Here is a 23,798-nt window from a genome sequence, read left to right as displayed (position 1 = left end):
TATAACATCTCATTTTGTGAAAGAAACCTTGTATTCTATATTCACTCAGTTTTACTTTACATTAGCACATTTAGCTGTCTATGAGAAAGGTTAAAAATAAATCCAAGCGCATAATAAATGATATAAGTAACATAAAAGCTATATGTACATGTACAATGCTTTGCTACCATGCAAATAATTGAGTTTTCAGGTCTGAGTCTGTCTTTCTCCCCTAAAATGGCAACCTATTGCACATTTAGTGTTTTGTTTTTAATTGAAAAAAAGGTAATACTCTTTCAACTCAATTCTTAACATCGCCATGGTTTGATTTAATTTTTAGTAAATCGTCGTACATTGTTACCAAACCACTACTCAAAAGAACACCAACACCAATTAACAATACCACTGCTGCTGGAATACCAGATATGAAAAGAATCAAACGAGAACCAGGAACACAAGATTGTGTAATTGTGATTGATGACGATGAGGATTCCCTCTCCAATTGTGCAAGTTCTTCCCCTGCTAATAGGAAAACAGTATGCACTAGCGTTAACAGTACGCAGACAGACACAGTGGAAATAAAAACTAGCATTCCAGATGACTCTATACAGAAACTATCATCGCTGGAACAGCAGCAGGTGTTAATGCAGAAATCTAGGGAGCTTGGACAACTGAGGAGGAATGTTGCAAAACTTTTACAGGTTCTTGTGCCGGAGTTGGACTTGGCCGACAATGATATTGACATTGAGAGTAATGAAATGGATGAACTTTTACGACAGGTTTTAGATGCAAATAAAACCAACTGACATCATTAGAATACATATAGATTTGTGCTCAGCTTATACACCTGTGTAATATATAAAAGTTATAAAATGAACATTTATACAGCATTTTTATCCAATTCCAGCAATCGTGTGTGGTATATTACCACTTTTTTTGTACGGTTGTTTTTTATATAGATACAAAAATGTAGGCAGTACACAAAACGTCAATATCTCACTCACAAATCAAGATATAAAAACACCATCTATTATCATTGCAACCCTATTAACAGTATAATTTCAGAAAAGCAATTTCTAGCTTCTCTTCAAGGTAGGTAAGGCCTAGAATGTTTTTACCATTATACATTTTCCACACTTGAGAGCGTTTATAAGAACACATTTCTGTGAAAGTAGCTGTGACTTACTGGGTTTTTGTAGCTTTTACTCGCAAAAAATTGAATATTCATTCCTTGTGAAATTAGATTGACTTATTGTTATGGAAAGTGTAAAAAGATTTATGACACATTTGTCTTTTTAGCTTTTTATAGCTGCTTTAGATATAAAGTGGCATCCATATAGCTGCTATATTTTTAAAGCAGTCTTTTTAGAAAATTTGTCCTATTTTGGAAGTAGAATGGCAATTGTAATAACATACAACATTTTCTTGCAACATTTACAGTGAAAGGCATGAAGCTGATTGACCAATCCGGAAATGATACAGCGTCATCTTTGCAAATTTAAATTATTATTGATAGATAGTTAAACATCTTCCAATCAACAAGCCCTTTATTTTGAATAGTGGGTGATGGAAGTTATGTCACTTAATATACTTAATATTCACAAAATATTTTTTTAAAGGCTTTAACATAAACAGTAATCAGGTCATGAACTAAATTCCTATTTTGTGAGTTATCCTGACAAATTGCCAATCACAAACTGTTATTTATCTAAACAACCTAAAATTTTGCCATTGCCACGAAACTCAACCCAAACTTTCAGGTTCGTACTGTGCAAATACTTTAACCCCAAGGCAAACCTAATATTCCTTCAGAACTGTTCTAATCATGTCTTATACATGTAAAAATGACGATCCTTTAAAGAAAATGGTCAGTGTTGTATAGAAGTGCATGTTTTATGAAAGAACCGCAACTCTACCTTGTTTTTAAAATATCTTGAATTGTCAGGTTACTGCTTTTTTGGTATTCTTTGTTGCAAAAGTATGATGGTCAATTTTGATGAAGTAAGGGTTCTTAACTTTAAATATATTGCCTTTCCGAAAGACAAAACTATAAAAACAGAAAATTCAAGTTCAAAATAAAATTGCGCATTTCACATGATATGCAAGATCTCGCTCATATCTTGAAAATACCCATTGCCATGTGGGAAATGTACATGTTTAAAATACCGCTTTTTTTTAGCCATGTTTAGATTTGTTATTTCTTCTTTGAACATTTGTTTTATGCATGTTCTCTTCAAGGGCTATGAATAATTAAAATATGCACATAGCAAACAGTCTTTATAGTTTAAGGCATGGGCATAGTTGATTTGCCAAAATAGCACTGTGTTGTTTTTAATTGGGGGGGGGGGGGGTTAATGTAAAATGAGGAGATGCTCAGTTTTTAATATCCATTGACCTGTAGTTCAGTTTGTGTGTGAACTCATTAGCCTTTTTCTCTGTGTCTTGCAGTGTATATAGTTCAATTAGTTTAAAGAGAACTTCATCTTATAGTCCCCTAAAGTTGACGAAATTTTTAATTATTTTGTAAATTGTATTTTTCAGTTTATTTTCTTTGCTTTGTCAGTGGAATTCAACTTAACATGTTGTAATTTGCATATTGAAATTCGTTGTATTTCATTCAATCAATCAATTACAGTTGGTGAAATACTATTCCTAAATATGCTCGCTCCATTATTTAAAAAAATCATGTAGATGTGCTCCTAATAGAGCAAGTATGGTAATGTAAATTATGTTTTTAGACATCAAAATCGTTTCCTAAAAAATTCTTTTCTATCCACCAACCAATGCCAAATGTACAATGACTTCCCATTAATTCTGAAAACCCCTATACACCTAGTAACACACTATGTATTCAAAGTGACCAATAATAAATGAAATGCAAACTTTATACAACATAATATGCAAATAATATGTGAAGTTGGAACTTCGACGTCTATAGTGCTGCGTACTGTCAGTTACATTTAGAATTCAGGTAAAATATATCACTATAAATGTGTTTAATTTAATATTGGTCACAAGAACATACCATTCTTATTTTTTTTTTTTGTCAAAAAAGATATTCATACTTAAAAATTGGGTGACGAAACTTTTGTTTTGTATGTCTGATCAGTATTTGACACTTTTTGTAATATATCACTTCCTCAGTGAATGATGCAATATTATATCTTAATAAAATGAATTGTGTACAGTATTATATTGTTTTGTCATTATCACCAACATGGAACAAAGTCCTCTTACATGGTTTTTCAGTCGAATAGTTATGGGTAAGCCTGCTACGTGGAAACTAACTGGTTAAACACCTTGTTTAGGGTTGAGGTTCTGGTCGAGATTGTCTGAGACCCAAGACCATAGTTTATATTCAGTCCCTCAAAAAAATCAGTTGAATAAATGCTAGTCAATTAGAGCAAGTATTATGAATGAGCTGAATTGCTACACAGTGTGCACAAGGTTTTTGCCTGAAATAAAACACTCTGGCATGAACAAAATTAGCATACGAGGTGTGTTCAATAATATATTTGTATTCAGTAATATTTTGGCAACAATCCACAGTTTCATTCTGTTGTGCTGAGGAAATGGTATGTGATAAATGTATAATCTCGCGATATTTTCTTTTAGGATGACGTAAGTATACACTCGTGATTACCACAGATTAGCATAAATCCTCAACTACGGCTCAGATTATAATATAGGTAGAACTCTCAAAATTCTGTGACATATCGTGAGGTTATATATAAATATCATTAGTCAAATACATGTTTCATTCAACCATAGATGCTTAGTTTATTCAGTAGAATGCAGCCACGCAGCTAGTCAATCTGAAAATTGTTGTACCAATCCAAGGTGTTGCTGCCCCCCCCCCCCCCCCAAAGATGAACGTTGAACTCTTTGTTTTTTCTGAGTAAATGGGCATTGTTGAGAACGAAGAAACTATGACTGTCTGGAACACCAGAAGAGTACTTTTCTTGTAAATTCTTACGAAGAATGCTGAATGAAAAATGTCAGCTATCAAAGTTTGCGGATTTTCAGAACAATAGACAAGCCAAAAAGTAGTATAACTGTACTATCAGTTTATAAAACTGACAGTTAAACCTCCTGTAAGCCTAAGTGGCCATTCCTATTACATTAATTTGGAATATCTCAACATTGGTGAATATTAAACATAGAGGGGGTGTGCCACTTTTCATCAAAATAGAACAGTTCTCCAATGGTGAAAGTTGAGCGTGTTTACTGGTGCTTGCAAGGCATTGATTTCAGTTATTCAATGAACTGACTGAATAGTCCAGTGTAACCTTGTTGTTGGAAAGCCACAAACATTGCTCATTCTATCAATAGTAGTTATGGCAACTCATCAAGTTATCAGATTCACACTTCTGTATAGAATTTTTTTTACTGATACAAAAACTTTAAATATGTTCTACATTTGTTGAGATTAACAAAATAATAGCTTTTCTAATGTTTGTTAAATTATAATTTACCAGTGCCACTGTAATTCTTTACACATATACCTGCATGTAACTTTAGATTTTAACTGCTTGTGACAGTTGAGACACATTAACAAAAGTTTCTCATGCATGACAGACTGTTAAGACAAGCGTTATTTAACCATTAAAATAAACACACACACATCATGCACAAAGAGTAGGTTATTGATATTTTATTCTTTAGTCAGTTGAAACCAGTCTTGGTGGTGTTGGCTTGTTGTGTTGAATTTTTCCTACTGAACTGGTAAGTACTATTCAGCTACACTTTTCTACATTTTTATTTTTAATGCAGGTTATTATTCCGGGGTCTCTAACACTTTGTGTAGGATAAAAGTGGCCAACTGCTTACCACTGGACTGTGGCAAATTTGGTGACAAATGTTTCAAAACTACAGCATTATATATGTATCCTAAAACCAAAGATACCTAGTATGTTTGCTTAAATGTGTATGTTTTGATAATTAGGGTATGTACATGTAGTAATCAATTGATACTTGGATCAAAGGTACTTGAAAATATGCGACTCTCTAAGCTATATAAGCATGCCAGCATTTGATCACTTTGGTCAGGACTAAGCTCCATCAAGTATTTGAGTTTCAAGTAAACCACTTTTTAGTTCTACTGTCATGATAGATGACAATCTGGAGCTGTTCATATAGGTGATTGTCCGTTCTCTTCGTCAACAATTGCATTTTCTTCTTGAAAACTACTTTGATACTTGGTATGTAGAAACCTTGGGTGGACCTTTGTCAGATTTGTTTATTTTGTGACAATATCTTCAATTTTTGTCAAATTGTTTTGGTAAAAAATGCTATTTTCAACTGCTTGAGAAGTACCAATTCTATTGCTTTGATATAGCACCTTGGATGGACCTCTATCAGATTTGTTCATTTCATGCCTATATCATCAATTCTCTATTTTTGGCAAATATGTTCTTGTAGCGGGGCTATTTCGACTGTCAGGTTGCTCGTTTCTATACATGTACAAATTAGGTAACTTGGAATATGTTATATAAATGGTAACATTGGATATTTTTTCATTTACACATGAATTTATCACTATATGCCCATGATGTATAGAGTGAACATTTATCCACCATCCATACCAATTAATTAATACAAATTTTATCAACTTCAGTGTAATTTAAAAACTAATATTATCAAGCACATACCACAATCACTTCACAATGTTTGATACATTAATATTTTATTAAGGGACCATAAATACTGTATACACCTGATTTCCACTGCTATGGATTGTCACGGATTCATGATTTTATGGAATTTGTGAAGAAAAAATGTGATGAAAGTCACTGTTTCTCTGTCCACAGACATTTGACCCCAGAGACATTTTTCCTGCTATAAAATTTCTTGATTTTCACTGAGCCGTAAAAATCTTGGTTCTCATGAAACTGAACCAGTTTATAGAAATTAAACAACAAGTGTAATCTCTTCATTAAAGAGCGGTGGTCGTCGCACCGCATCCTGTTCGATATGGACTCAACGTACACAAAGCATGTGAAATACATTGTTTGTTGTCATGAAATTCGAAGATGCACTGCGCGGCGACCACCACCTTTAATAATTCCTCCCTTTAAACAAAAGTTTGCAAGGGTGGAATACATGTAACAAACTTTAAACAACACTGTAAAAATTTTGCTCACAGTAATTGAAAACATCTTCGCCACCCACCCCTACCTTCATCCCTAAACAAGATTACATTTGCTATGCATATGTTTTACATCCACTACCAGATATATGTGCTCTAATTATTAAAGCCATATGAAGTTGATTTCAAAACACAGAAGTAAATGGTTTCTAGTTGTATTCTAGTTGTAAGTTATATTCAGTGACGTGATATTTGAAACCATGTTATTCTGAAGTGCACGATACCTCATGCAGAGAAATCTTTACAATTACAAACATGCCCTATGATCTGTGTGTACTGGATTTAGGTTCCTAAACTGCTGTAATCAAAAACATAGTTTTCAGGAAAAATCAAAGGCACATGTGAGAAATGGAATTGTGTTTCAGGATGATTTTTATGTACATCAGTCTTCCATTCATGCTAACTACCTAAAGGTAGAAGCCTACTCTTAGTTTTTGAGAAAGTTGCTTATAAATCGCATGACAATGTTCATTGATTTATTTAAAAAAATGTTATTGTCTCATGGCATGAAATAGTAAGAATTCTTTTGATTCTTATAGTGACGTATTTTGAGAATAAACTTGTCCTAATATTTTTCAAGAATCGCTATTTTTAGAACATTTTCATGGAACACACGTGTGTTAAAGAAAAATTACATTTTTTGATACTTCTTAAAACCCAGATTTTTCAAATAATTCATCAACAAAATTGAAGTACCTCATCACCAGTCTAAAATTTGAGATATGACATAATATCTCTCTCATAGAAACCTATGTAAAAACTAAAATTTGAGATATGACATAATATCTCTCTCATAGAAACCTATGTAAAAACTAAAATTTGAGATATGACATAATATCTCTCTCATAGAAACCTATGTAAAAACTAAAATTTGAGATATGACATAATATCTCTCTCATAGAAACCTATGTAAAAACTAAAATTTGAGATATGACATAATATCTCTCCCATAGAAACCTATGTAAAAACTAAAATTTGAGATATGACATAATATCTCTCTCATAGAAACCTATGTAAAAACTAAAATTTGAGATATGACATAATAATCTCTCTCATAGAAACCTATGTAAAAACTAAAATTTGAGATATGACATAATATCTCTCTCATAGAAACCTATGTAAAACTAAAATTTGAGATATGACATAATATCTCTCCCATAGAAACCTATGTAAAAACTAAAATTTGAGATATGACATATCTCTCTCATAGAAACCTATGTAAAAACTAAAATTTGAGATATGACATAATATCTCTCTCATAGAAACCTATGTAAAAACTAAAATTTGAGATATGACATAATATCTCTCCCATAGAAACCTATGTAAAAACTAAAATTTGAGATATGACATAATATCTCTCTCATAGAAACCTATGTAAAAACTAAAATTTGAGATATGACATAATATCTCTCCCATAGAAACCTATGTAAAAAGCAATACTGGTATAATACTGACAATCTACTAAATACAACCTTCATCTTTCTCATAAATTAGGCTGGTGATCCCCAAATTTTTTAAAGTCAATAATATTGCCCAAGAGTATAATTTATTGCAAAATGATAAATTCTGGGTATTTGCATCTATGAGTAGGTTTCCAACTTAAAAAGCGGTAGTCGTCGCGCTGCGCATGTGCAACATTTGTGTTGATAAACATTGATTTTCCCACAATGCAATGCATTCTTCTAATGGAAATCACAAGTATGAGGTTTGACCTTGGCACGACTTGCCATAATTACCGCCGATGACTCCTTTAATACCTAATGGAAAACACACAAGAAAATTTCAAATATCTAATTAAAGCTTTGTTACTTCTCAGTTTGTACTCGTTGATCTGCACAACAGTTAAAGTTGCCATCTTTGCACACATGCATGGCACGATGACTACCGCCTTTTAAACATGTCAATTATGCTGGAGTAAATTTGGCCAATAGGAAATGTTTGTTTGTTTGTTTGTTCCATCCACCAACATCAAAACTTACCTCACAGCATTATCTACTTTTGTCACCTTCCACTTAATGTGAAATCTGCATAAATGCTTCCATTTTTGTTTTCAAAAAGTTAGAAATAAGAAAGTTGGTCCAAAATTTTACAAAATTTATAGAAATAATTTAAAACATTTTGGCGTATTAATATTTGGCATTCAGATAGGTATATAGAGTATTACCCTAATTACTTGTATATTTGTTCCACAAATAACTTTGATCATACAGATGAAAAAATAGCCCCATCATTTTTAATAATAAGGTTTAATGGGGAAATGATTTAAAATTATAGTCAAATATTGAAAGATATTTTTTTTTTCAATAGTGATTGTTTGACATTATAATTGTATGTATTATCTGATGATATAGAAGAATAAAGATGTTTGTTCAGCTCCTGCTTGTAGCAGTAGTACTAATCAGTTACACGGATGCTATCACATGTGAACAAAAAGCAATGGATGAAGGGCGTAAGTTGCATTTCTATATTCAAACTGCATGTTATATCTATAATTTCAGATTACGAATCATATAATATGAGATTATTACGAGGATACCGAAAAGTATGCACAAAGACAGTACAGTGGGAGTATTGACAGACGGAGGTTGATGCGACTACATGTACATACTGTCTGAGTGCACACTTTGTGGTATCCTCGTAATAAGCTTATTATTATACATCTTTTCCTTCCAAGGATACACCATGGGAATGACGAAATCCCAAATGTTTAGGACAGATTTAGCAAACTTCTTTGTGTGGAGTCCGGTCAAACCCTGGGGCTGCCATGTTTGTTTTTATTATTAGAGGATGCTCATGCATGCAATCGCTCCAAATTTGGAATTTGCATTTCCTAATATGGTAGGATGAATATACCCAGTAAAATACTGCAAAATTAGGGCACGTTGTTACTTATGGCGTTACGATGACAGATGTATAATAATGTCATTTATAACCATGCAATTATTCATAGTAGATTAAAAAAAATCCGATTACTGATTTTTTTATTCGTCAACATTTTATCTTTCAGGTGCTGTCTCTGCACTTTGTTTTGGTGATTTAAACCAAGGTGTTTGTGTGGATGATGGTGTTGACTACTACTGCAATTGCAGCTATGCAGTCTTTGGAAGTGACTGTCAAGATAATTTCATTTGTTTAGATCCATATAATCCCTGTCTGAATGGTGCTAACTGCTTACTGATTCCAGATGTATTTTGTTTCTGCCAGCTTGGTTATTCTGGAACCTACTGTGAGATTGATGATAATCAGGTGATCACCACAGTAACCACCACCACCACAGTTGTTACCACGGTAGCCAGTTCACCATGTGATGTAATGCCATGCCTAAATAATGGGGTATGTGAAGAAATAGATGCCACTACCTACACCTGTACATGTTTAACTGGATTCCTAGGTACGTCTATCAATACTCTTGATATCAGGTGTGCAATCAATATTAATAAATAACTCTTAAATTTAATTGAAATTCTAATGACCATTTTGTTTTAAGAAATGCAGCTCAGGAGATGCATCTCCGCAATGTCCTGACCAATCATGTTCTAACTTTACATATACATGTACATCATATTGCACGTATGCATATATGTATATATTTATTTGACATTACAATTCAATATGGCTGAATGGCAGCCATTTTAATGTTAAAAATTCATCAAAATCAAGCAATTGTGCATTCTCATTAAACTTAATTGGACCATTGTGTTAATAAACATTTATTTTCCCATAATCCAATGTGTTCTTCTAATCACAAGTAGAAGGTGAATTTTACTATAACTTGAGAACTTACAGAAACTATGTAATGTAATTACTTGTTGACAAAAAACTGAATCGGTTTAGAACTGTTTTCCTTAAATGACGTTCAGTCATCAAACTTGATATGATAACCATACATATTTGGTTGCAGATTTCAAGTATATTTCATAGTGTATAATTTCCATGTCAGAGACACTAAATTATTGTTTTTTTTGTCTTTTCCAACCCTGCTAAAATAATTTCTGGTTATATGCATTACTCACCTCTAAATATGTTTAATTTATTTTGATTTATACAGGTACAAATTGTGAAGTTGATATTTGTGATCCAAATCCATGCCAAAATAATGGTAATTGTACTTATTTAAACCTGTCATACAGCTGTGATTGCCTTTTGGTAAGTCACCAATCCATGAATATAATGTTTAAGTTATGTGTTCTACTGGTACTGTAAAGTAACTTATTTTAACTTGGAATTTATTTTTGCTATTTTCTCTGACAAGGTGAATCATTAAAAATAAATTCCAGTAAAAATTTTTTTTCATTTATTTTATATTCAACTCATTAAAAATCAGTGGGAATGAACTTCATGCGAAATGTATTTCAGTGAAAATAAAATATTTTACAGTAGTTGAGATAGAGATGATAATGAATGTAATGTAAATCTTAAGAAGGTTTTTGCTGAATATTGTGAATTTTGTGAATATTACTTATCAGTGGGATAACCTGGTCATGCGTTGCAGAAGTTTTAATTAAACTGACATTCACACTTTTTCATGCCTTATTCACCTAAAATTGGACCCATTAGACGAGACACAGGGACTCAGGATTATACCTACATGGAACTCTGGGTTGAGACTAGTCCTTCTGACATTGAGCTAAATTAACCGTTTCACCACCAGATTTTCTCACCCAAATTTGTCTGCACTTTTTTCTTATATTCTTAAATGAACAAAATGTTGGTAAATTTTCAGTTTTTACCCATAAAATTTAGCTATTTTTGTCCACTTCTGAATTTGTATTATTCATTGCTTTGGCACCAGTAAAACATCTATTGTTACAAATCAGAATGGAGTTAAAAAGAAAAAGAAAATTAGAATTAGAATCAGTTTGCCTTTAGCAAAGTTTTTTTAATTTTCATCTTAATGGCTGATAGATGCAAGTAAAATAAGATTAAACATACTTCACGAACACAAGAGGATACAGTACTTACAATACAATAATCTGTGTTTAAAACAAATTGCGATGGAACACAGTATAATTTGAAGAAAAATGTTTGCTATTGTAATTGACCATGACTCAGTATTCCCTTGACTGTGGTATGATCTTAATTACCATTATAATTCTCTAAGACTAGTAAATCTGCATTGTATTTCAACATAAAGTAAGGTGATTTATAATTATCCCGTTACTGAGGGGGCCCTGGGGAAGTATAAATTATACAACCACCTGTTGTCTTATGTCTGCTTGTCTAAAAATTTCAACTACAGTATATGTTGGTGTATGTGACATATTTATTTTGTACATGGGAGAGTTCACATGTATGCCTGGCATACTTTCTCACCTTATAAAATATGTGCTTCATTTGTGTTACCAAATGTCTTTTGTATATAACAATGACAAACATTTTTTATGTGACTTAATTTAGGATAAAGCCAGGCTACAAGGATTATTCTGAGATATGTAAACTGTAAACAGTCCTATAGACTATTTTGCATGAAATTAATAATGGAAAGCGACCATTCCTCTATTTTCAACTGAAATCTGCTATAAGAGTCCTTGATTATTTTGATAGCCATTTTGTTTTTTTAGATCAGATTCAAAATTTGCTCCCCAAAATGCAGGAAACAGCGTTTCAGATGGTCTATATTTTTAAAAATTTTCCTGGGGGTCCATGCCCCCGGACTCCCCACAAAGGTTGCGCCTTTGGCTCGTTTTTTGAACATTCACATAAAACCATCTCCCCCACAGTCAAAAAAAGCTGCCGCCACCTCTGTGGGTTTCACATTTTTCAAAACAATACAAATACTTCAGTGGATATGGAACCCGAAAATTTCAGAATGTTACCAATTCATGAAGAAACACTGAGAAATGCAGCTTTAAAAAATAACATGTATTCTATTTTTGTTCAGGGTTACATTGGTAATGAGTGTGAGATTCCAGAAAGCAACTGTCTGCCAAATCCGTGCCTGAATTCTGGTCTTTGCCAGCCAACTGAAACTGGTTACATCTGTAGTTGCGTCTCGGGATACAATGGCACCGAATGCGAATATGACCAGCGCGATGAATGTTCATCATCCCCGTGTGTCAACGGCGGTTTCTGCTTAGATGATGTAGAAATGTATCTGTGTGATTGCCCCATCTATTACAATGGCCTGCACTGCGATATATTTGATATCAACTTTCCAGGTGGAATTGGAGAGGATGTCGCGGCTGCACCACTGGCTGCTGATCAACGCAACTGTGAAATACCAGAGTGTGCACTCGTTTATGGTGATGGTGTATGTGACGTAAGTATACAAGGATTTAACAACCTTCAATATCATTGAAACATGAAAAAACTGGTTTTGTCATTTTATTGTGTTTTAAGTAATTTTGTACGGTGTATTACTACGATAATGTCCATCGCACGCAACAGATACAGTAGCTAGCCATGAAGCAATGACACATGTTTTTGTTTTGCCAAGTGGTTGTGGGTCACAATAAAAAAATTTGAACATAATTTTTGCAATCTGTTTAAAGAAAGGTTAAACCAAATTTACTCAACAAATGTGGAAAGTCAGTTGAACAAAACTGGTCATAATAAACTAAGTACTTATAAAACATTCAAAAATAATTATAAATTTGAAAAATACTTGGATGATATAAAAAACAAAAAACACAGAGTAGCATTAACCAAATTTCGTATTTCAGCCCACTTCTTGCCAATTGAAATAGGTCGTCACAGGGGAATAAATAAAATTGACAGGGTATGTAACAAATGTGACTCTAAGGATGTGGGTGATGAAAAACATTACTTTTTTCATTGTGACAGTTTTTCTGAACACAGAAAAAAATTCCTCTATACATTGTTCAAATACTCACCTGACTATCAAACATTACCAAATGGAGAATTGTTTATTAATGTTTTCTCTAGTATAGACAAATATGTTTGTAGTATTTTAGCTAATTTTGTTTTTCAGATTTTAAAATTATTTTAGATTAGTTGTGATACTGTATGTTTCTTACGTTGGACTTTACTCAAGCATTGTTTTTGTGTACATTCCAAATAAAATATCCTATCCTATCCTATCCTAATTTCCCAAAGTAATTTGATATAAAATACATTCTAGTTTTGTTAGCAACTTCAAAGTCCATGGTTTGATAAAGTTTTTCAGATGATTAGGAATTTCTTGATTCGCTACATCTCAGATGGATAGAAAATCTTATGTCTGTCATACAAGTCATTATGCTGTATGGAGTTTCTTTCTTTGATGTGAATCTCTATTAGAAGTACAGAATTATTCTTCAGTTTGGTTTGATTTAATATAATAACTTTATTACTCAACAATTATCATCTGTGGGTAATGTATGCTTAGAAAAATACTACAATAAAGAGAAAATTACAATAATAGTACTAAAAAAGAAAATGTTACCTTTTGTATATTGTTTGTTTAAGGTATTTAACTAGAGGAAAACTGTTGTTGCATATGTTTATAAAATTGTTTATTTATTAAAGCAAATACTATGATGTTTTAATACTTACTGGTCAACAATGTTTTTACATAATTATGTATCCTAGTAGAGCAACAATACAATATTCAATTTTTAATAATGATGGGAAATATGACAGTGATAGCTACAATTGTTACTGGAATGGCAGAGACTGTTCACTGGGAAGGTTACATAAGATTTATATCTGTTTACTCTGTAGGCAAAATGTAACACATACAATTGTTATTGGGATGGCAGAGACTGTTCACTAGGCACATTACCATGGGAAAACTGTACAGTGGACAGTGTGAATTGCTGGGATGTATTTCAAGATGGGAAATGTGATGAAGAATGTAATATTAATACTTGTATACATGATGGTTTTGACTGTGATGAACCTGTTGGAGAGTGCAAGTGAGTTTGATTACAGAAATCTTTGAAAGTTGCGCCAGACTGAAATCAATCATAGTCATATAGGTGAAACCTGAAGGTTTGTTGACAAAAATGAAATACAAGGAACTCTCAGGCTCTGTTAATTGAATAATTTCTATTGAATAACCTTTAATTTAAAGTGAGAGGGTAGTCACCTGCACACATGTGGGAATTGAGGCCCAATCGATGATGAAAACACATGCAAAGGCTCATGGGTAGACGCTTGTTTGTATTAAAACAATAACCTGCTATGGCCATCTGACCAACGTGCAGGTGGCGACTACCTCACTTTAATTTTTAGTAGATGGATTCTTAATCAATTGATAATTTTGTTTTGATTTAAGATATGATAATTACTGCAGTAATTATTATGCTGATGGATTGTGTGATAATGGATGTAACAATGCCCCATGCAGTTGGGATGGTTTGGATTGTGATGAATACCCACCAAATTATGCTGAAGGCACACTTGTTATGACCATACTACTAGAACCAGAAGCAATTCGTAATAATTCCAAGATGTTTCTACGTGAAGTTGGTCAAATTTTGCATACTATTGTAGTCTTTGTTCAAGACGAGAATGGAAATGATAAGATTATTGCATGGACTGAAGAGGATGAAGATGATGTCATAGATTCAAGTGAACTAAGTAAACGAAGTGCTTATAATGACACAGTCACACAAGAAACATTAACAGGGTAGGTGGCTGTACCAATCCAATTAACAGAGAGTTGTTTTGTACAAGCATTTTGCGTCTTTTTTCTTAGTTTAAATACCTGGTTGCTGATGTAAATATGTGCATATGTCAAACTAAATATTATGGGATTGAATATATTTTTTAACTAGAATTTATTTCAGTGAAAAACTATAACTTTAAAAAACTAATTATTACTTGATTAGTAGCACATATGCTTACATAAATGATAAGAAGTGTATAGTCAAAATGAGTCATATTTTTAATGATCCAGTGTGCAGTACATGCAACTGTTGATATGGATTCTATTCGAGTTGTTCTTATAATAAAGCAAATACATTTTAAATTAGTAATTTGTCAATGATTATAACAAAATGTAGTAAAATTTATTGTCACAGGATTGTTTTTTTGCTGGTTCAACCCTTCAGCAAAAAATAAAGTATTCTACTGTAAAAGTATCTTCATGTTGGGCTTATACCAGAACTTTTTTTCCATTCAAATTTATTATTCCATTGTGTATGTTGGTTGGTGTTACTTTTCCCAATTATAGTTTCTCCACTGGTAGATATTTTTCATAATTTGGCTCAGACAGATTGAAATTTTATCTGATTAAATGGAAATAATTTGAGAGCTACTTCAATAGTACTTAAAAATTAAATACAGTCAAACCTGTATTTATTGCCAAAAAAGGGAAGCAATCTACAAGACTGCCAAATACAGTACACATAATTTTGACAACAGGTTGAAATAATGACAGTCTCACAGATAATGCAACCCCATAGATGTGTAAACTAAAATAACAATACATTTTCTTAATTTTGGAATATATTTTCATTTCAGCTCCAAAGTATACTTAAAGATGGATAACAGGAAATGTTATCAGTCTGGTGGTAGTTGCCTTCAAACTGCAGATGAAGCAGCTTCTCTACTAGGTGCTAGATCATCTAAAAGTACCATTGACCTGGAAGTATTACCACTACAAAATATAGAAAGTAAGTCATGTACATGTTGTTAAGAATAAATTGTCTTGCCATAAATATCAATGTTGTGTTGGTCAAGCACATGGTACATTCAAACATGTGATGTCACTGTATAATATGAGGTTATTACGAGGATACTGCAAAGTATGCAAGAAGACAGTACAGCAGCAGTATCGACTGATGCACAGCAAAGGTGGATGCGACTGCTTACTGTCTGAGTGCATACTTTGTGGTATCCTCGTAATAACCTTATTATTATACATCTTTTCCTCCCAGGAATACATCATGGAAATGCCGAAAATTAGCTAATTATCATACATACTTATTATTATTTATTGATGCTTACCTGGCCACTCTCAGTAAACAAAATCTAATAGAATCAATTAATTTTAGCTGAAGCAGACACTACAACAACTGAAAACTCTCCTAGTAGTCTTCTCTGGATTATGGCAGTACTGCTTGTCATCATAGCATTTCCATTAGTTGGAGTTCTCATATCTGCTAATAGAAGGCGCAAAGCTAAAGGAACTCTATGGTTTCCTGATAACTTTGTGCCCCATACAAGTCAAGGCGGCAAAAGGAAAGAAACCTCAGGCAAGGAGTCTGTTAACTTGAGGTAAGTTTAAATCTGATTTAGATATAGACCTGAGGCGACAAAGTTACGATGCGTAACTAGAAAATGACAAGTAAAACAAATTAACATAAATACACAAAAATAACAATAAATAAATATATAAAATATTAAATAAATCTATACCTACATTGGAAAGGAACTTCAGTCTTTTCTTTGATGTAACAATCTCTTGAGAGTTAAATAGAATGTTCAATTTGCAAGACTACGTTTGAATATTCTATGATAAGTTTCATCACATACATACAAAAATATTAATACTGTCGGCAAAACTTAGATGAAAGCCCTTTTAATTTTGAGTAACTTGGCCAAAATAAAATCTGAAAGTTATGACATTCATGAGTTATACTGATTAAAACCTGATGCATTGTGCATGTTAATCATTATCGTTATTTCATTGTCTTTACTGCAATAAATCCTGTTATGCATAATTTTGCTGTTCAAATCCTGTACAGGAGCAACTCATACCAGATTACTCTGCTTCACATTGAATATTGATTTTTTTAATATAGAATATTTTTTATCATCGAACCCAATGTGCAATTTGGAGACTTGATGACACCCCAAGATCCTGAAAACTTGATCACAAATAAAACTGCTATATGAAATTTGGCTATTAGCGAGAGAAGTATTTTGGAAACACCTCTGTCAGTAATTTAGGGTATTTTTTTTAAGTCCATTGCTACTAATAAAGCAAATATGGTAGTCAAAAAACACACATAGCATATCACCTGACAGTTCAACTGAGCATTGAATCTGCATTAATGTGACATGACTATATTTATATACACAGAAGTATTGAAGGAACACCCAATGGCGTAGCAAGTGTTGAATCATGTGACTATGAAAGTCATGGGAAGTCACCTTCTACATTGAGTGGTAAAAGTCATTCTCCTGACTCTGAAACAGATATTGAACCATCCAAAAAGAGAATAAAGGTAAGATACTTTAGATGAGTGTTGATTGAAAATCTTTTTACACTGTAATTTGCAAGTATTGAACTAAGTTATTTTGAATACCAGAACCTGTCATCATAGGTACCAGTACATCACTTGCCCTGCAGAATTTCTTTCACATATACTCAGCAAAACATGCTTGCTAATAGAAATTTGAATTCAGTTTTAACTCCTTATAATACTGGTGCACAATTCAGTGAATTGCTGCATTACTACAAGCTTTGGTTACCGTTCCCATTTACGTGTTATGGTTCCATTATTCTTCCCAGATCAGTGACCAAATTGCTTATGAGATGTATTCACCTTTCATGTCAATATAATAGTAAAAATTTATTACATGAAACAACTTGCTTGACTTGTACAGTAAAACCTGTCCAAACCAACTCCTATGTAAAAAGCTTTCAAAAACAGGACGCCGCAGCCAAATGAACAGTCTAGACAGGTTTCATTATAGATACATCTATAAACAACTCTGTAAGATGAACATTTTTCTCAATCCTTTTGATGTTCAGTTACTAGAAACATCTATAAACTATACACCTCAGGATTTGTAAACTGGACAACTTTCGCAGTCCCTTAGGTATTCAATTTAGACAGGTTTCATTATACATTCATATTCATTCATAGTTCCAAGAGCCAAGCCCGAGTGCAAGTTCTCAGGATGACAGAGATCAGATGATAATGATAGATGATGAAACTGATAAGCAATATTGGTCTAAATCACACTATGATGCAGCTGAAGTCAAAGTACCTCCACTATTAGCAATGACACCACCAAATGATGTGGATGATGCTGATGGGGTACAGTTTGAAGTGAATGCACAAGGTCCAGGTTAGTTGATGTTGAACTTGAAATCTAACAGGTGACAGCTTATTGTATACAATAACTTTTTGACTTATTTACACAAATGTACATGTAATGACTGGGCAGCTCATCAATTTGTTTTTGGCCATCTAGTGCAGTAACTATAGAAATAATTTGCCGATGTTATGGATTCAGTTCATCTTTATTTATTGCCACCTTTTTAAATCAGGGGCAGGGGCAATTACCGATACACATGCAATGGAATAAATTGGGAACACTAAAATACATGTCTTGTTACATCTTTATTTGTGAGAAAATTGTTTTGATATTTGCTATCTATTCTGTCTGGCAGGTGGTTTAACGCCATTGATGTTGGCTTCTGCACATGGTTGTGATGAAGACATGGAAGAAAGATCAGCTGCAATTATAGTTGATTTGCTAGCACAAGGAGCAACTACTTCTAGTAACACAAAGAAAACAGGTACTCTTTTGCTTTCTAGAGATGGGGCTTGCAAGATTGCAGAAAAACAAGATTTCTGTCAGCTATAAAATGAACTTTCATGCAGTTGGTCATATGAAAAATAATTCATTTTTCTATGGAATTCACACCACTGAATTTGTATACTTTATACACTGTTGTATCTACTAATATGAAATTTTATGATATGTAATACTAAGAGTGGTTTACTTTTGTCAGGTGAGACGTCATTACACTTAGCAGCCAGATACTCCAGATCAGATGCAGCAAAGACTTTACTCATGTCAGGTGCTGATGCTAATGCAAAAGATCTAACAGGCAGAACTCCATTACATGCTGCAGTTGCTGCAGATGCTATGGGAGTATTTCAGGTACACACTTTAATATCTGGATTTATTTATATAAATAACAGTGCCATGGTGGATGTAACTGAATTTTATTCAACAGCCTAACCACATGTCTAGTTCCCCATGTATAAAATTAGTATTACAGAAAATACAAAACAAAACATTCATAATGCCAAACAAAATGATATGTTGCTGGTAAATCTCCTTGACAAAAAATCAGGACGCATCAATATTTTTACTTGCATTTTTAACTCGGCTGACGACTCTGCTTTGATACTATACATATTGTTCATTTTCTAATGATATCTTCAGTTCTTAATTGAAATGTGAATTGCTAACAGCGGAGCTATCTCAGCTGACAGGCTGCTTGTTTTGGGGCAAAATGACAGTTGTATGTCTTAATGCATTATCACATCAATCATGGTGTGTGTGTGTGTGTGTGTGTGAGGTAATCACGACAAGTATTTTTTTTTCGTATAATGATGTTGACAGCATAACAAATATGGCAATAAAAAGCTTATAAATTAAGGCATATCATAATAATACAAAATATATTATTTATCTAACTCTTTGAGCAACGTGTATGTGACTAACTAATGTTTTTTGTTTTAGATTTTGTTGAGGCATAATTCAACAAATATTGACAGTAAGACATATGATGGTACAACAGCCATGATACTGGCTGCTAGGTTGGCTGTAGAGAATATGGTTGAAGGTCTTGTCAATGCTGGTGCAGATCTGAATGCAGCTGATAATGGCGGTGAGTATGCAATGCAAGTAATAACATCTGAGGCTTGAAAGTTTATATCAGTTCAGTTTTAGAAAATGAGAGAAATATTTTCTCAAATCATTGAAGACTTTAGTTTATAGCCAATCTTAGTACCTGATAAAAGTTTGTGGTAGTTTTTTTTTATTTTTAAATTATTGTATTAAAAATATGTGTATTTATTATTGTTGGCCATGTTGCAAAACATTTTTCTCAAAGTGTGTTTTGATACTTTGGGATTATTCCAGTGAGTTATGTATCGCATTGTTGAGAAATTCCATGACGTCAATTTCAGTATAGATAATTTTTGGCATTGGTAATAAAAATGTGAGAAAATCACGAAATGGGGAATCACCAGCAATTGGAGTGAATCCCACATTATGGATGTGGCAGTATTCAGTTGGTGCGATTCCAGTACAGCAAAAAAAAATATCTAAATGCATACTACTGGAGACTTGCTTCTAACAGTCAAATGTATTACCATTCTCTTATAAAAGGTTACAAGACACGGTAAATTATATCTGTTATGAGTTTATTGATGAAATTTTACTGTAGTACATGTATAATATACTGTAAAATGACTAATTTTCACTGGGTTTAAATTTCACTGATTTACCATTTCAGGCATATTCAGTGGGTTTTAAATTCACGGTTTCGTCATTTAGATGTGGTGTTCTATGCTAAATTTGACAAATTCACTGTGTTTTAATTTAGCGCATTTTTCCAGTCAGCGAAATAAGCTAAATTAAAACCCAGTGAATAATTACCCCTTTTACAGTAACACCACTAGAGGGCGCTTTTATACCAAATGCTTGTTTCCTGCAGGTAAAACTGCCTTGCATTGGGCAGCAGCTGTTAACAATGGAGAAGCTACATCTGTTTTATTAAAACATGGAGCTTCAAAGGATGCACAAGATGATAAGGTAACATATTGTTATTATTATCCATTCGAGTGTGTTATCCCACTGATTTCTATTGCTATAGAAGTGAAAATATCACGAGTTGCTGCGATGTTCCAAATAAAAAATATACATCATGTGATTGGTGTTATTTTATATTCACTGTGTGACCAGCACTACTTTTACAATTGTAATGGACAGCTGGGCAGTGTAAATAAATATAATTCATTTAGAACAAAACGTAAAATATTGATTCTCAATTATGGTTTTTAAGTTTTTTCCATAAAAACAATATACAAAACCTGTACTTACATTCAATTTATGCGAGTGTTTCTATGTTGCCTAGTTCTTTAAAAGCTATTCCATGCGACTCTCGCTGCCGATAATAACAATGAGGCCCGAAGAAACTCAAAGTGTTTTGATTATGTTGGAAAACAAAACATTACAAAAAAATGGTGTTCAACAAAGAGTTTTGAGAATTAGTCAATGGGTACGTTCCAAACTTGGGCATTCTCACTCACATATGAGCAGCAATGTACCTTCTGAGATTTCCAGTGTCGACAGCATGCCCAGTGAAAGTCCTCCTTCAAATTACATTGCTATTTCCAACACAACAGTACCTTATGTTATTTATGACAGTGATTCCAATTGAACACTGAATGATTGTGTTTGGTAGTCTAATAACTAAACAGAACTGTTGGTGCTAGTATACAAAATCATTAAAGTTTATTTATTTTTATCTGAATTTCAGGAAGAGACTCCATTATTTTTGGCTTCAAGAGAAGGAAGTCATGAAGCAGCTAAGATACTTTTGGACTACTATGGAAATCGGGATATCACCGACCACATGGACCGATCACCTCGGGACATTGCAGAAGAAAGATTCCATCATGACATAATTAAGTTACTCGATGAGTATAATATAGTACATGTTGAGAGTCCTCCAGAGCTGTTATCACTGGTTGCTAATGGTGCTGTAGTCCAGTCATGTCAACAGGGAAATTATCTCAAGAATGATGCTAACAAACCAACAAAGAAAAAGATGTCCCGGACAAAAAATGGATTCCGATTTGGTAATAGTATCAAACAGAACAGTGGTCAGTCTAAAGCAGGAATGCAAAATTTCCCTTCCTCTCAACAACAGTCTCCACCAAGAGTCTTACAACAGTTTGGAGAAGACTCGCCTGCAGCATTCTCATCTGACAACTCTTCAATGTCTTCACCTGCAAATTATCCAAGCACATCACCTTCTTCATATCACTCCAACCCAGCTTCTCATCCAAATATCCCAGTGATGGATAATATAATGGTGTCAAAAAATTCTACCATCAACTGTTATGATTATGAGGATGACAATCATATCATTACAGCACCAAGGATTTCTCATCCATTTGCTCCCTCATCATCATCATCATCTCCTCCTCATTATCAAGGAGAAGTAACTATGAATAGTAGTCTTAGACTTGATATGGGAGTTACAGCTCCTGTCACTGTACCCAATGACTGGATCAAAAGCATACAGAACAATGGGAAAGGATCTACAACAAATGATTGTTTTATAGATGACTTTCTTGAAACTTCAATTGAAGATGTTCCTAGGTTTGCTCCTTCTTTGTCCCAGTTTGCAGCTTTTCAAGCCCTAGCAAATACACCTCGTACTACACATCCAGGTTTTTCTAACAATCCATGTGATGTACAGTATTCATCAAGTAACGTAAATCACATGCCTGGTAGTAGTGGTGGCATACCAGCCACTGGTCCAAGTAATACACATTTAAAACTATGGGATTAGACTTGTAGATAAAGAGTCGTAAGCTTTTTCATATTTCACAAACCACGAAAAACAGAATGACTAAGCATGTGACATTAATAATAATAGATTTGTGTGCTTATAGCCTGCAGAGAGATAGTCATTCAGCTGTGTATTCATGTTGGCTAGGTAAATGTATTCAAATGTACAGTCAAAACAGTCAGTGAGAACCTTCTGTTGCAAGACATGACAAGATAATTGCAGCCAGTTATACATTTCAACGACAAATGCAATCAAAAGTGCCGACCACGTGCGTTGGAAATAAATAGAAAATGTAGCATTTATTTTGTTGTGTCCCACAACTGAAGGAACACAGTGACTTTGGTTTTTTTACTGTAATACTTTAACCCCTTGAATCCACTGAAATAGGTTTCAAAATTTTACTTTAAACTTTTATTAATTTTCATGTTAAATATTTACATTATATTTTCTAAGAACTATTGGTAATATATATTGGTTTTACTATAAAATAGCAGTATTCAACAATTGTGTATTGATAGTCATAAGTTAAAGTAATATTCAACAGACATAGTTCAAAATTAACTAACTGCATTGAAATGATTGGCTCCCTGTATTTGTCGATTCTGATGAAAGGTCTATGTGCATTTGTGGAAGACATTTGGCTGCAGTTGTGAAAGCTTTAATATTTTATTTGACCTTTTTATACAAATATGGATTATTAAAAAAAAGCCAAATACATAATAGAGTGACCATGCATGAATGAAACATTTTATATTTTTAAATTTGATAGCTATAGCCATTTCCAGTGTGAACATTGAGTATTTATAATATATATTTTGAGTTGTTTTGTATGTTTATATTTGGTATTCTGTCTGAATAAAAACAATGATATTTACATGAATGGATCCCTGATATCATAGTCAATAAAAGCCATCAGCTTTGAGAAAAAATAACATAACATGATATTTGCAATTATCTGAATTCGTAATACATGTATATACCAAGTTTTGTTGAAATATGTTGAATGGTTCTTGAAATAGCACCCAAATAGCTTGAATTTCACTAGCTGGTATGAAAATTTAATAATTTGAATAAATTTCCACCAAAAACTAAATATCTGGAAACTGCCCCAACACATCAATGCACCAAGTTTTATTAAAACATATTAAATGGTTTTCTAGATATCACCAAAATAGCCTAAATATTGGTATGTAGTTTAGGCAATTTGCATAATTTTCCACCAAAATCAATCATGTCTAGACACATTTAAATATGTTGAGTGGTTATGTTTTCATTACAATCACAATAGACCAATCAAAGAAAACTTAGAACTCCCATGTGCTTTGTGAGAATGAGAAACAGTTGACATTGGAAATAGTGGTTAGTTGAAATTCCATTATTAACCAAAAATCACAAAAATATTTGCCAAAATTATAGAATTAAAGATATGGCCATGGGATGAACAAATCT

General features: G+C 33.0%; 2 protein-coding genes across 2 annotated transcripts in view; both read left to right on the top strand.

Annotated features, from left to right (window-relative positions):
- The window catches only part of LOC100378324 (MORC family CW-type zinc finger protein 3-like), a 37,597-nt gene extending 34,428 nt beyond the window's left edge, over positions 1-3,169 (top strand). Inside the window, exon 16 of the mRNA XM_085504898.1 lies at positions 320-3,169. Within this exon, the coding sequence (XP_085361024.1) occupies positions 320-785 (466 nt within the window). The 3' untranslated portion in view covers positions 786-3,169. The remainder of the gene's footprint in view (positions 1-319) is intronic.
- Positions 3,170-4,647: 1,478 nt separating this feature from the next.
- LOC100378173 (uncharacterized) lies at positions 4,648-23,229 on the top strand. Its single transcript, XM_006818599.2, has 16 exons — positions 4,648-4,704; positions 8,435-8,576; positions 9,135-9,518; positions 10,176-10,273; positions 12,009-12,386; positions 13,790-13,983; positions 14,346-14,699; positions 15,536-15,687; positions 16,069-16,291; positions 17,100-17,244; positions 17,890-18,094; positions 18,420-18,548; positions 18,765-18,916; positions 19,505-19,652; positions 20,484-20,581; positions 21,309-23,229. The coding sequence occupies exons 2-16, from the start codon at positions 8,489-8,491 to the stop codon at positions 22,347-22,349; spliced, it is 3,789 nt and encodes a 1,262-aa protein (XP_006818662.1). The 5' UTR covers positions 4,648-4,704; positions 8,435-8,488; the 3' UTR covers positions 22,350-23,229.
- Positions 23,230-23,798: the final 569 nt, after the last annotated feature.

The sequence above is a fragment of the Saccoglossus kowalevskii genome, chromosome 11 (genome assembly GCF_978046115.1).
Source record: "Saccoglossus kowalevskii chromosome 11, keSacKowa6.1, whole genome shotgun sequence".
Taxonomy (NCBI): Eukaryota; Metazoa; Hemichordata; class Enteropneusta; family Harrimaniidae; genus Saccoglossus; species Saccoglossus kowalevskii.
This window is presented reverse-complemented; position numbering and strand designations above follow the sequence as displayed.